The following is a 14,716-nucleotide window of genomic DNA, read 5'->3' on the forward strand; positions in this document are numbered from 1 at the left end:
CGGCAGCGGAGCAGGCGGCGGCGGCGCTGCTGCTGCGGCTTGGGGGCGGCGACGGCTGGCGATGTGGGAGGAGGGGGCCGGGGCGGCTGCATATAAAGGGGCACCGGGGGTCTGACTTGGGCAAGGGGGGCGCGGGGCGGCGACGATGATCCGGACCCCTCGCCGGAGTCCGGCGGGGACACGGGCGTGGCGCGAGGCGGCGGGGTACTGGGCCGAGGCCTGGCTCCCAGCGGGGCCGGCCCAGTTTGGCGCACGACTTTAAAAAAAATCCGCTGAAGAAAAATCTTAAATAAATATAAAAAATCTAAAAATGCCAAAAATAATTTTCGCCGTCTAAATAAAATATTTAAAACGAGGGGAACATTTTTCTGGCCTAATTATGCAGTTTTGAAAAATGCATATTTTTCTAATTCAAATAAAATTGCGATAAAATTCGAAATAAAATATTTATCTAATTTTAATATTTTTTCTCCAATATTCCTCTGAGATTTTGGAAAAGTCATTTTATTTCCTCTCATTATTTTAGTATTGGAAATATTTCGGAGAGAAAATTTATTAAAATCAAAATGATCCTCTTTTCAAATTTGAGAAAATTCGAACATGAAAATAAATGAAATCTCCAACTCTCTTCTTGGGTCATTGAGTTGCTTAAGATTTCTAGGCTCGCAACCAAAATGCAAATAAAATATGATATGCATATGATGATCTATGTATAACATCCAAACTGAAAATTTAGGATGTTACAGGCCCATGCGGAGCAAGATGACATTCCAAACAGTGTGGGAAAGAAGGGTTGGGCCGTAGGCCTGGTCAGGCGGAGATGCGTGACCAGGTGTTCTTGCCTGATCGATCGAACCGGTACCGGCCGTTTCACTTTGCAGTGACACCCTCGGTGTAATTATCGACAACTCTAATTTCCCAGTTTTCGCGGAGTTTGAGTTTGCCAACTCCGTAACTCAAGAAAATTTGTATGTACCGAATCGCCAGCTTATTTCCCTCAAAGCCAAGAGTTGGAGCGTTCGGGTGAGATCTGGACCTGGAGTTGATGGAGTTGAGAGTTGGAGGGCTCCCGAACATGCTCTTAATTAATGCATGGGAGGAGTTTTTTTTAAAAAAATGTTCATGATTTGTGATGCGAATTTGTAATGTGAGAATGTCCATAAATTTGTAACAATGTGACAATGATCATTACTTGTAAAAATTAGCAGCCTTTTACGTATTCAATTATGCCCCATTATAGGCTTTAGGCTATTAAAGAATCGTTAGTCTTACTATTTCTAAATATACCCTCTTTAAATCCTGGGCCCGCCCCTGCACTCAATACTAAGAGTAAGAAATTTCCTGTAAAAGATTGAAACAACAATTGGTTGCCCTCATCCTCCATCATATCTTTATCTACAAAAGGCAAAATCTCTTTACAGCGCGCGCATCTCCTTGGACAAAGTAGATACACACAAGAAAATGGAGATAAGTAGTGTAATCCTAGAACCAAATCTATCAACAATTTAGTGATGACTTAATTAATCTCGTTCACTGCCACTAATCAATGAAGTCAAGTCAAGCAAAGGCCCAGCCACGGCAACAATGCGGGTGATGGCCAATGCCGTGGCCCGTGGAAGCTGCGATCAGCTGAGGTGCGGGAACGCGAGGTCCCTGGCGAGCAGGTACCGGAAGCTCTGCCTGTGCGGCGCCCATTCCACCACCGCCTTGCTCGCCGTCGTCCCCTGATGCTGCTGCTGCTGCGGCCGGCACCGCTGCACCGCTGCCCGCACACTCTCCGGCAGGCACCGCTGCGCCGCGTCGAGGAGCCGCTCCGGCGAGAGGCCGACGTCCCTGGCGTAGGCCTCCACCAGCTTGGGAAGCAGCACCCTGCCGCGGCGGTGCTGATGGTCCGGCGGGCGGACCCCCACCGTGGCGCGGATGTACTCCTCCTTGGCCGCCTCGAGCTGCTGGAACAGCCGCTTCGGCGTGTACACCCTCACCTGCATGCCCGTCGCGCCTTGCATGGATCAGTAATCTACTGCTGGACTGCTGGTTGGTACTCCCTCCGTTCCGAATTACTTGTCTTAGATTTGTCTAGATACAGCGAGGAGCCGCTCCAGCGAGGAGTCGCTCTAGAACTAGATACCTCCGTATCTAGACAAATCTAAAACAAGTAATTCGGAACGGAGGGAGTATTTACTTTGGCCAACAAAAGAAAAGATGCAGCAACATTCCATGGAGAAAGAAAAAGGGGTGTCAAGTTAAGTTTTGTTTCATCATTGTGTTGTGTCATGCCGTGGTGCATTTAGCTTTATCACTTTGGGAAACATTTGTTCCACTCCAATTTACTCTACTAGGGTTATACTCCTCATGTTTCCTCTACATCCAATTAGTCAAAAGAAAGTCTCGCGACAGTGTTATGTCTCGATGCTAAGAGTGTTCCGTCTTTTGGGAGCATCTTTTCGGAAATCTGAAAATTTCTGGTGCGTGCTAGAGTCTAGAGTAGTTCATATCATACCGCGGCATCGGAGTGGCTCCCGGAGCAAAGCGCGAAGCGCAGGAGAGGCTCGGACCGATGGATGGCAAAGGCTTGCCATTGCCCCCCTGCTTTGCTCCCTCTGCTTTTCATCCTTGGCTGCAGCAAAGTCCTCAGCCACTGCATGCGCCGGCCAAAGTGTTACAATCAGAATTTGTCCATACATTTAATCAAGTATTGCAGGAACATTCTACTCGATCTGCGCCATGCTTTCTTGACCAAATGATGCAGCATTGGAGATACTGCCACTCGATAAGCAGCACCATGCCTTCTTGACCAAATGATGCAACATAGCCATACATGGTTTGGGAGTACATACCTGTCCAGGACAGTGGGTGCTGCATCCGAGGACCAGCCCCTGGATGGCCGCCGCGTTGATGCCGCGCCCGGCGATCTTGCACTCGGCCTGGGCAAAAGGGAATTTCCTCTGTCAGTGTCACATCCCAAGAAAGCAGCAAGAAGAAGAACGGCGCTTGCTTTCTTGATTCAGCTGTCCCACCTTACCTTGACAAGAAGTGATGTCTTCTTCAGATGGTTCTGCGGGATGCCATGCTTGAGGTAAGCCTGTGGGAGTTTGTGCCAACGCTTCATCATTTCACTCATTCAGACAAATATATACTGTATCTATGTGAGTAGTATGGACTGGACCAGGGAGCAAGCAAGCATTACATGCATCAACAATGCGTTGTGTATGTTGATCCAGAAGGCGAGCTTCTCCTCGTTCGCCATCCTCCGGAGGTCGACGCTCTCCAACCGATGAAGAATTAACCTGAAAACGTCAAACCTATCAGTGCTCATTCACAACTGCTCATACCACATTAGTAGCACTGAACAATAGAACACAAGAATTTTCGTACATTTCCCTATTTGGACAAGAACGTTTGGAGAGTACGAAAATAAAATGCAGGAGCAGCTCACTTGTAAGTTTGGAGCAAATCTTCGACTTCTCTAAGCCTCGGGCGGTCGCGGGAAATCGACGGGACCTCAACCATTGTGTTGTACGGTCCACTGAACTCCTTGAGCCCCTCGACGTGGAACGGGTTGATCAGCCGCGAGTCCAGAGTGGCTTCTCTCCTGCAATTGGGGCTCCACATGTCCCCAAGGTACTGTGGGGAGACCACACTCGTCGTCGATGAGAGCGACGACGTCGGCGACGACGATGCACGGTGGTGAACCAGAGGTGGATCTGCGAGCTTGCAGTACACCCCTGCCATGCACCTCACCATCTCCTCAGAAAGGTTGTTTGGGGTTTCAGGGATGTGGTCAGCCACATTAGTCCCCAGATAGTCAGCCAGGCTTACCACTCCTGATGTAGTAGCAGCCTCTCCTTCCTGCGAAATAACATAATAATGTCAGTCAGGTTAGCTGATAAGTAACAGAATTTAAAATCTTGCAACAGTTTGCAGCAGTAACATCAACCATTTTGAATTTGGATGTTGCCGTTGCAGCACATTTATTCAAATTTCAGTGAAGTTTCTGTTACTAGTAGTATGTTGTGTCTGAACTTCAACATGAAACTGTCTGAAGCCAACTGTGGAATTGGAAAATTCAGATGGGTCACCTCCAAGAAGGAGAAAGGTTGAGAGTGGCAGGAGCGAAGAGCTCTCGCCAGGCTCTCCTCCGACGGCGATATCCTCGACGAGCACACGCCGCGGAACGACAGCGTGGACTGGCTGCGCAGGCCATGATCAGAGTCCATGGCCTTGGTTGGGCATGTGGACGGAGAGCAGTCCTCCATCATCGTGCCATTCCTCCTCTTGCTAAGGGGAGGGCAGCTGTAATGGAGCATCGCATCGCCACCTCTTCCGGCGGTGGCCTTTGGCTTGGGCGTTTCCTCCATCTGCGCAGACCGTGAGCTCACTGACGGCTTTGGCGGCGCCGGCTCCTCCTGACGGACGACAAGTGAGGATGGCACCGTGGGCGCTTGCTCAAATGCCTTCCTGTACAGTGTTAGGAGGTACTGCTCCAGGTGCTTGATCTCCAGTTCCAATGTGGCAACCTCCCTTATCAGCTGGTTAGTGGGCTGCCAAAAGAAAACATCAGTTTCAGTTTCATCTGATGAACACATACTACTATTAATGAATGAACAGATGGTGTTAAAATGAAAGATAGATTTCCTGGTAAAACTGTAAGTCTCACCTGGAGGATTGGGCTCTCATTGGACAGAGTGAGCGGAGCAGGGTTGGGACCCAACGCTTTCTCCAGTGCGCCGCGCACCGTTTGCTGATCGTCAAGGTGCCTCTCCAGCTGCACAATCTGCGTCAGAGCATCGTCATCTCATTAGACCAAAATGACGCTGAGTGCGGTTCGGCATCCGGAGATGAAAATGTTGTGGCAATTCTTTCAAGATTCAGTCTCTGATTTCTTCTGCCTGTGAGCTAACAACAGCAAAAAAAAAGATGATGCTTGCCTCTTTTCTGAGTGAGTCTTGCGTGTCAGTCTTGGGCTGGATTCCCTTGTTGGTTTCGCTCTGCAGATGAGAGTTTGAGTTTCTGCCATTCTAGAAGACACCACAAAAAAAGGGAAAATCTCAAATCTACAGAGAAGCAGTGGCACTATATGGAGCACAAGAAAAAGGACAAAAACTTACCAACTTTGGCTGATTATGAGACGCTTTCTGCGAAGAATGCAGCGCATCGTTGGCATTTTTCTCCTCCAAATCACTGCCATTACAAAGCATAAAAACATTTTGATGAGCACTAACTTATAAGCATCAATCAAGATGAGAAAAGGAAGAGGGAAATTTGCAGAGGAGAAGATGATGATGTTTCCAACCTCTTGGAACGCTTGTGCCTGGATGGGGCATTGTAGTTGTAGGAGGGCTTGAGTGGTTTGGCTTTGGCCAAGGAGCTGTGGCTTTTCTTCTCCAGTGCCTCCATCTCTCTCATTCTCCACAAACTGTCTTGAAACCAACCAAATCAGAAGATGGAAACCATGGCAGGTGATCAAGAACCAAACAAGATTGCGCCAACACACAGGGAGAGAGAAATGCAACGAAGAATACAAAAGAAAGAAAAGAGAGAGAGCTCACACAATTTAGCTGGTGGAGTGCTCGGAATTGATTTAAGGGTTGGGCAGTGGAGCAGAGGTGGGAGAAAGAGACTTGAAGGCTGGAGCAGTGAAGCGGGAGAGTGGGGGAGAGAGGCCAATGATGCAAGCGAGCAGAATGGTGGCTTCAGAAAGGCACACTAGGCTCCAAGAAGCTCTGCCCTGCCCTGCCCTGCACATACATAGCCACCGGTGCCATCTACCCACCAGCACCTACTCCTCTGGTCAAAGTAACTACTGGTAGTGGACATTTTTCTTTTTTGTTTTCAACAGAAACAGATAGAGATAGTGGACATTTTGCAAATCCTCATTATCCGCAGAGCAGAAACCACCCCCAGTTATCCAAACGCAACAACATCACCATTGGCCGATTAGCATGTGTGTTGCCTGCAACTGCAAAAAGGAACTGGATAAAGATCACAAAACAGACGGCTCTTTTTTCCTTTGCCTTTCTCTTCTTAATTTATGCTGCACCTTTTTAACTCGACTAGGCAGAGGGAAAAAAATAGTTTTCATTCATTTTTATTTTTATGTCTACCCTGACCATGGGCAGTACGTCACTAATTTCATGTGGTGACTGTGAAGCGGGGAGATTCTAGGATTAGATTAATGGAAGTACTCCTATCTTGTCTTGCTAATAAGCCAATGCTTGCTGACAAATGCCAACGCAAGCCTCTCGCTTTTCTTGCTCCAAGATTTCAACCATATAAAAATGGAGCAGGCCCCCAAACCAATGGGCACATGAAGCAATGCCGCATTAATGCAGCACGTCCTTAATTAAGCAGTGCCTGTACTGTACGTACTACATTTAGGACTAATAGTACTTATGTCTCTGCTTAACCCTGGCGCACAGTTTCAATTGCAGTGTGTGTAGGTTTTCCAAGATGTGACAGTCAAGAGAAGAACACATTTCAAAATCTCTGTGCTGCCCCTTTCACATGGAGATCGCTGTGGCATTGATGGACAAGTGAACAGCAGAGTGTGATATGATGATATGAGTGCAAGGGATCTGCTACGACATTTATAGCAACTGCAGGATGATGCTACTGTAGGATCTTTGACTGTGGCATTTACTAACCAGCCTAACCACCACATACACATACACTTGACAGGTTTGAGTTGGAGAGTAAACTTGCTCTCTTGTGTTGATTAATCACACATACATCAGTGTTACATATATACGCCCTATGGACAAGGCACGCAGCCGGGGTAGTCAGTTCAGATCCTACAAACTAGGAGGCGACGTGCGCACTACATACATACATGTTAACACCCCCCTCGGCTGGAACGCCGTTTGGGAGGACGTTCAAGCTGGATCGAAACTCAGTGAAGACCTGTGAAGGAAGCCCCTTGGTGAACAAGTCTGCAAACTGAGAACTGGACGGAACATGGAGAACCCGCACTTCGCCGAGTGCCATGCGATCACGGACGAAGTGAAGATCAATCTCTATATGTTTAGTGCGCTGATGCTGAACTGGATTAGATGAGAGGTAAGATGCACTGGTGTTGTCACAATATACAATGGTGGCTCGAGAAGGGGGGCGCCGTAGTTCGTGGAGAAGCTGACGGACCCAACAAGATTCGGCAACGCAGTTTGCAACGCCACGGTATTCAGCCTCGGCGCTGGAGCGGGAAATGGTCGGCTGGCGTTTGGAGGACCAAGAGATCAAGCTGTTGCCGAGAAAGACACAGAACCCCGACGTGGATTTTCTCATATCAGGGTAACCCGCCCAATCGGCGTCGGTATAGGCCATGAGATCGAGAGAGGAGGACTTGTAGAGCTGAAGTCCAAAGTGGGTGGTACCCCGGAGATAGCGAAGAACACGCTTGATTAGTTGCATGTGAGTATCCCTTGGTTGATGCATGAAAAGGCAAATCTGTTGCACCGCATATGATATGTCCGGACGGGTTAGGGTGAGGTATTGCAAGGCACCGGCAATGCTGCGATAGGTGGTTGGGTTGGAAAGGAGGCAGCCATCGGTAGAAGAGAGTTTGGCGGTGGTGTCAATTGGGGTGGACACAGGTTTGCAGTTGAGCATATGGGCGCGATCCAAAACCTCTAATGTATATTGTTGCTGACTCAAGAAGAGACCGGATCGGTTGGGTGTGACAATAATGCCGAGGAAGTGATGAAGCTCGCCGAGGTCTGTCATGGAAAATTCGGCTTTGAGGGAGTGGATGATGGAGTGAAGAACATGCGGTGTGCTTGTGGTGAGAATTATGTCATCAACGTAGACGAGTAGATAAGCAATGGAGGACCCGTGAGACATAATGAAGAGTGAGGAGTCGCTTTTGGATGCATGAAAACCAAGGGATAAGAGGAAAGACTTGAAGCGATGAAACCACGAGCGGGGGGCTTGTTTCAAGCCGTAGAGAGACTTACGGAGGAGACAAACATGATCCGGGTGAGAGGGGTCGATGAAGCCGGATGGTTGTGCACAATAGACTGTCTCCTTGAGTTCACCATGAAGAAATGCGTTCTTAACATCAAGTTGATGTATGGGCCAAGAACCAGAGGTGGTGAGGCTGAGAACCACACGGATCGTGGCCGGTTTCACCACTGGGCTGAAAGTCTCCTCGTAGTCCATGCCTTCCTTTTGAGTGAAACCCCGAACAACCCACCAAGCTTTGTACCGCGCCAAGGAGCCGTCAGGATTGAACTTGTGGCGGTATATCCATTTGCCAGTGACCACATTAACACCTGCAGGTTTGGGAACCAAAGACCAAGTCGAGTTCTTGATTAAAGCGTTAAATTCATCTTGCATTGCATGTAGCCAATGAGGGTCTCGGAGGGCTGAGCGATATGTGGCAGGGATGGGTGAGATGGGGGAAGCCGTTTGGGTGGCGAGGAAGAGGCGCTTCGGTTGACAGAAGCCAGATTTGGCGCGTGTGCGCATTTTATGCGCGTTGAGAGGGGGCTGAATCGATATTGCATGGGGAGGATGACGTGGCGGGGTGTGGTAGGTTGGGTTGGATCCGCGTGATCTGAGGGGGATCCGATAAGAGGAGAATTGGACGAGGTGGATGCATGATTCGAGGTAGATTGGTTGACAGGATTGTGGTCGGAGGTACTGCGCTGCGGGGCAGCAGGTGGGGACGACGCGGGAGGCGAGGAAGATTCAGTCGAGCTGGTGGAGCGCGTGGGGGTGGAGCGCGTGGATTGGGTGGCCGGTGTGCGGGGCGACGGGATTGGCGGATCGCTTGGTGTGGCAGGTGTGCATGGGTGGCGGGGCCCAGCTGGTGCATGGGGATCGGGAAGACGCGGCTGGAGCGAGATTTGGTGGTTGGGATCGTTTGTGGCTGGTGGGAAGCTGGTTGGTGGTGTGGGAGAGATGTAGGGGAAAACGTTCTCATCGAAAACAACGTGACGTGAAACGATGACGCGACGCGATTCTAAGTCGTAGCAGCGGTAGCCTTTGTGCTCGAGTGGGTAGCCTAAGAAGACGCAACGAGTAGACCGGGGGGCAAGTTTGTGGGAAGATGTGGCGTATAGGTTAGGGAAACAAAGGCAACCGAAAACTCGAAGGTGGTCGTAGGTGGGGTGGATGCCGTGGAGGCGATAGTAAGGTGTATGGCCATGAATGGCACGTGAGGGGCAGAGATTGAGGAGGTATGTGGCCGTGTGAAGGGCCTCCACCCAAAACGACAGGGTGAGGTTGGCTTGGAAGATGAGGGTACGCACGACGTCATTTGTAGTGCGGAGGAGTCGTTCGGCCTTGCCATTTTGAGGGGAGGTGTGTGGGCACGAGAAACGGTAGGAAATGCCATGGGAAGAGAAGAAGGAACGAAGGGTGGAGTTAATGAACTCACCACCGTTATCGCATTGGAGGGCCTTGATGACAACATTGTATTGGGTGCGTACATGAGCAAAGAAACGTTGGAGGGTAATGGACGTGTCCGATTTGCGCCGTAATGGAAATGACCAAGAGAAGTGAGAATAATCGTCAAGGACAACCAAGTAATATTCATAGCCAGAAAAACTCACGACCGGAGAGGTCCACAGATCACAATGAATGAGTTCGAAAGGAGCATTGGTGCGGCTAGTAGAGGAGAAGAAAGGTAGGTGAGGTTGGTGCCCTAATTGGCAAGCATTACAAGGGCCGGTGTATGGCTTATTACATTGAAAGGGAAAACTACTAGTAATGGCTTGGCATGATTGGGTGCTTGGATGGCCGAGGCGACGATGCCACACGTCACCATCGGAGGTTGTGGCGGAGAGGGCAGTGCACCGCGTTCTGTTATTGCCGAAGAACGGGTAGAGATCGCCGGAGCTAGCGGAGATCAGGATTACCCTCCGTGTGCGAAGATCCTTCACAAGAAAGCCAAATGGGTAAAATTCGACGGAACAAAAATTATCTTTGATAAATTGGCAAACAGAGATGAGGCTAGTAGTGACAGAAGGGAAGAAAAGGATGTTGCGCAGTTGGAAATTGTGGGGAGGGAGGGAGGTGGAGCCAGTGGCATGAATGGGAAGGTGATGGCCATTGCCTACAACAATGCTAGAGAATTTACGCTGTAAAGAAGAATTCGAGTGGCTGAGGTGAAAGTGCAACTATCCCTAGGTGGTTTTGGTAATTCATAACAACATATAGCTCATTGAGCTAATGCTATTCCAAGATGATTATTTCAGGAAAGCTCAATGATTGGCATGGCATGGATGTGAAAGTGGAACCCTCAAAATGCTAGGACAAAGGATTGGCTCAAGCTCAAAAGCTCAAGACTCTTCATTTTATATTTTAGTGATCCAAGATCACATTGAGTCTTTAGGAAAAGCCAATACTATCAAGGAGGGATGAGGTGTTGCTTAATGAGCCTCTTGCTTCATGTGCTTAGTGATATGCTCCAAAACCCTCAACTACTTTCCCATATCCACATATGACCTAAACCCTAAGCCAAACTCGGTCCTACCGATTCTTTCTATCCGGCGCCACCGAGTTTCATTTGTCATAAGCCACTGCCAAACCCTAGCAATTCAGTTCTACCGATAGGGATCTCGGTCTCACCGAGATGGGATTGCAAACTCTCTGTTTCCCTTTCGTAACTTTTCGGTCTCACCGAAAGAGCGAATCGGTCCCACCGAGATTGCATTGTAAATTCAGTGTTTCCTTTTTGTAACTTTTCGGTCTCACCGAAAGAGCAAATCGGTCCCACCGAGTTTGCCTGACCAACTCTCTGGTTAGCTAATTACCAAAATCGGTCTCACCGAGTTCGTGTAATCGGTCTCACCAAGATTACGTTATGCCCAAACCCTAACCATATCGGTCCTACCGAGTTGCATGTCAGTCCCACCGAAAATCTCTAACAGTCACTAGGTTTACCTTTTCGGTCCGACCGAGTTTTTTGATTCGGTCCCACCGAGATTGGAAAACTGTGTGTAACGGTTGGATTTTGTGTGGAGGCTATATATACCCTCCACCTCCTCTTCATTCGTGGAGAGAGCCATCAGAACACATACACAATTCCAACTCATATGTTCTGAGAGAGAACCACCTACTCATGTGTTGAGACCAAGATATTCCATTCCTACCATATGAATCTTGATCTCTAGCCTTCCCCAAGTTGCTTTCCACTCAAATCTTCTTTCCACCAGATCCAAATCCTATGAGAGAGAGTTGAGTGTTGGGGAGACTATCATTTGAAGCACAAGAGCAAGGAGTTCATTACCTACACACCATTTGTTACTTCTTGGAGAGTGGTGTCTCCTAGATTGGCTAGGTGTCACTTGGGAGCCTTCGACTAGATTGTGGAGTTGAACCAAGGAGTTTGTAAGGGCAAGGAGATCGCCTACTTCGTGAAGATATACCGCTAGTGAGGCAAGTCCTTCGTGGGCGATGGCCATGGTGGGATAGACAAGGTTGCTTCTTCGTGGACCCTTTGTGGGTGGTTGCTTCTTCGTGGACCCTTCGTGGGTGGAGCCCTCCGTGGACTCGCGCAACCGTTACCCTTTGTGGGTGGAGCCCTCCGTGGACTCGCGCAACCGTTACCCTTCGTGGGTTGAAGTCTCCATCAACGTGGATGTAGGATAGCACCACCTATCCGAACCACGGGAAAAACATTCGTGTCTCCAATTGCGTTTGAATTCTCCAAACCCTTCCCTTTACATTCTTGCAAGTTGCATGCTTTACTTTCCGCTGCCAATATACTCTTTGCATGCTTGCTTGAATTGTGTGATGATTGCTTGACTTGTCCTACAATAGCTAAAATCTGCGAAGAACTAAAATTGGGAAAAGGTTAAGCTTTTATTTGGTCAAGTAGTCTAATCCCCCCCTCTAGACATACTTTTGATCCTACAAGTGGTATTAGAGCTTTGGTCTCCATTTGCTTTGATCTTCATAGCTTTTGGTGGTCATAGCCTTGGTTTCACAACCTAGGAGAGTATGGCGTATAGCGAGGGAAATTATCACCGTAGAGGTCCTTACTTTGATGGTACTAATTTTGCTAGTTGGAAGCCTAAAATGAAAATGCATATTCTTGGACATAACCCCGCCGTTTGGGCTATTGTGTGTGTTGGTTTGCAAGGTGACTTCTTTGATGGGAAAGAACCAAACCGTGAAGCTACCGCGGATGAGTTGAAGATGTTGCAATACAATCCTCAAGCTTGTGATATTCTCTTCAACGGATTGTGCCCCGAAGAATTCAACAAAATCAGCCGTCTTGAGAATGCAAAGGAAATTTAGGACACTTTGATTGATATGCACGAAGGTACCGACTCCGTCAAGGAATCCAAGTTGGATGTGCTTCAAAGTCAACTTGACAAGTTCAAAATGAAGGATGGTGAAGGTGTCTCTGAAATGTACTCTAGGCTTGCTCTCATCACAAATGAGATTGCCGCTTAGGAAGTGAAGAGATGACCGATAGATTCATCATCAAGAAGATTCTAAGAGCCTTGGATGGAAAATATGATACCGTGTGCACATTGATCCAAATGATGCCCAATTACAAAGATCTCAAGCCAACGGAGGTGATTGGAAGAATTGTTGCTCATGAGATGTCACTTAAGGATAAAGAGGAACTTCACAACAAATCAACTGGTGCCTACAAAGCCTCATGTGAAGCCCCTACATCATCAAGTGAGAAACAAAACTTCAATGAAGAATTGAGCTTAATGGTGAAGAACTTCAACAAGTTCTACAAGAGTAGAAGCAAAGATAGAAGCTTCAAGTCAAGGTCCTACAATGACAAAAGATCTTCTAGTCGAGAGCGAAACTGCTACAGTTGTGGAAGACCCAGACACTATTCCAATGAGTGTACGGCTCCCTACAAGAGAAGAGAAGATTCTCCAAAAAGAAGAAGCAAAGAATCACCACCAAGAGAGAGAAGGAGTAGAGATGATCGTTATGAACGAAGATACTCACGGAGAAGCAAGGATTCGGAAAGGAAGGAAAAATCATCAAGGAGCTACACAAAACGAAGACATCAAGCTCATGTTGGTGAATGGGTATCCGGCTCCGACTCCGATAGCCACTCCGAGAGAAGTTATCACTCCGACTCCGAAGATACTCAAGATGAAGGTGTTGCCGGTCTAGCACTTGTGTCAACCAACTCCTACGACATCATTGACTCACCAAATGAAGGAATTGGAAGATGCTTCATGACCAAAGGTCCTAAGGTAACACACCCCGAGTATGTTGATTTCAATAGTGATGAAGATGACTTGTTAGGTGATGATTTGCTTGTTGACAACTCTAGTGATGAATACTATGATGAAACGTCAATTAATCATGCTAATCAAGATAAAATGAATGACAATGATAAGGAGAAGATTGAGGCTCTAACTAAAGAACTAAACACTCTTAAGTTAGCTCATGAAACTATCTTCGAAGATCATCGAGAACTTTTAAGAGCTCATGAGAAATTACGCTTTGAAAAGCTCAATCTTGAGCAAGAGCATGAGTTCTTAAAAGCAATCAATGATGACCTCCGCAAGAAAAGTTCTCCTTACATTGCCAAGCGTTTACTCTTATCCACTTACATGCCTCAAGTCAAGTCTAGTAACAAGAACAAGAAAGATTCTTCCTCTAGCAGTAACAATGATCATGCTAAATCCAATATTGTTGCTTCTAGTAGTTATCTTGATTCCACTAATGATTCTCTTAGCCAAGTTACACTTGAGCAAGAAAATAGCTTATTGAAGGGAATTATAGAGAAAGGAGTGTACAAAAGCCTTGCCGGGAGTAAGAAATTCGAGGAAATTGTGCGCAAGCAAGGAATGCACCGGAAGAATCAAGGTGTTGATTTTGAACGAAAGTTCAATGCCAATGGAGTTGAGTGGGAAGAAGATCAATACCCCAAGACAAAGTTTGTTCCTCAACAATAAAAGTATGATACTTCTTTCAAGGGGACACAAGCTCAAGATGATCTTCCACCACAAGACTACAAGCAAAAGGCAAGGACAAGCTTCAAGAGGAAATTGATGCATTTGAAGAAGCTCCTAAGACCTTAGTCAAGTGGATTCCCAAGACTACTTCAAGTTCCACTTCATCAAGTACGACTACAACTCCAAGGATTCCCATCAAGATGGTGTGGATCCAAAAGAAGAAGAACTAGAGAGTTCTTGAGGGTGACTCCGCCAACATACTTCACTCTTATCATTTTGGCAAGAACAAGTGCAATCAACTTCCACATCTTGCACTAGTTCAAGGAGTCACAAACCCTCTTGTTGGTAAGACAAGGGACAAGGTAACCTAAAAGTTTTCATGGACATCATCTTGTGTGTGCATCACTCTATGTCTATGGATATCCTTGTTTGTTCCTTGTGGGACTAACACATGTAGGTATTGAAAGTGTAATTCACTCAAAGGGATAGCTCCAAGTGATCTACATCAATATTGAGCATCCACATCTTCAACATCTACATGAAGTCATCATCGACAAAACCCGAGGTTAGTTCATCCCTCTAAGGGGGGATATCACATCTAGGGGGAGCTTTACTCGACTTGAGCTAAAGCAACTCTAAAGATGTGAACACAACAATGCTTTATGTAAAAGTGGTAACCCCACTTGAGCTTAAACGATGAGTATGACCTATGATCAAGTGTTCTCACTTGACTCCTAAGTCAATATACTCATATATAGATGACCTTGTCATCGCAAATTGCTTGGTAGATGCTAGAATTGGTTGTCATGCCTTGTCACATATTTCATTTGCCA

The 14,716-nt window shown here is 47.3% G+C and overlaps 1 protein-coding gene across 3 annotated transcripts; it reads right to left on the reverse strand.

Moving 5' to 3' along the window:
- Positions 1–1,367: 1,367 nt before the first annotated feature.
- On the reverse strand, positions 1,368–5,729 carry LOC119354761. 3 transcript variants are annotated; one of them, XM_037621508.1, is made up of 12 exons: positions 5,550–5,729; positions 5,294–5,416; positions 5,109–5,181; positions 4,929–4,988; positions 4,658–4,774; positions 4,080–4,541; positions 3,437–3,849; positions 3,188–3,287; positions 3,023–3,082; positions 2,838–2,924; positions 2,501–2,638; positions 1,368–1,982 (listed from the first exon to the last, which is right to left on the reverse strand). In XM_037621508.1, the coding sequence occupies exons 2-12, from the start codon at positions 5,404–5,406 to the stop codon at positions 1,626–1,628; spliced, it is 1,980 nt and encodes a 659-aa protein (XP_037477405.1). In that variant the 5' UTR covers positions 5,407–5,416; positions 5,550–5,729; the 3' UTR covers positions 1,368–1,625. The 3 variants fall into 3 exon arrangements, with proteins under 3 accessions (XP_037477405.1, XP_037477403.1, XP_037477404.1); XM_037621506.1 differs by having other exon boundaries at positions 4,929–5,018; positions 5,550–5,728; XM_037621507.1 differs by lacking the exon at positions 5,550–5,729 and having other exon boundaries at positions 4,929–5,018; positions 5,294–5,539.
- Between the last annotated feature and the right edge of the window lie 8,987 nt (positions 5,730–14,716).

This window comes from Triticum dicoccoides, chromosome 2A (assembly GCF_002162155.2).
Source record: "Triticum dicoccoides isolate Atlit2015 ecotype Zavitan chromosome 2A, WEW_v2.0, whole genome shotgun sequence".
NCBI classification, from domain to species: Eukaryota; Viridiplantae; Streptophyta; class Magnoliopsida; order Poales; family Poaceae; genus Triticum; species Triticum dicoccoides.

Coding starts and splice junctions, on each gene's coding strand:
- LOC119354761 (XM_037621506.1), bottom strand. CDS start 5,406: ATGAGAGAGATGGAGGCACTGGAGAAGAAAAGCCACAGCTCCTTGGCC. Junction 5,182..5,293: donor AGGCACAAGCGTTCCAAGAG/GTTGGAAACATC, acceptor TTGTAATGGCAG/TGATTTGGAGGAGAAAAATG. Junction 5,019..5,108: donor CTCATAATCAGCCAAAGTTG/GTAAGTTTTTGT, acceptor GGTGTCTTCTAG/AATGGCAGAAACTCAAACTC.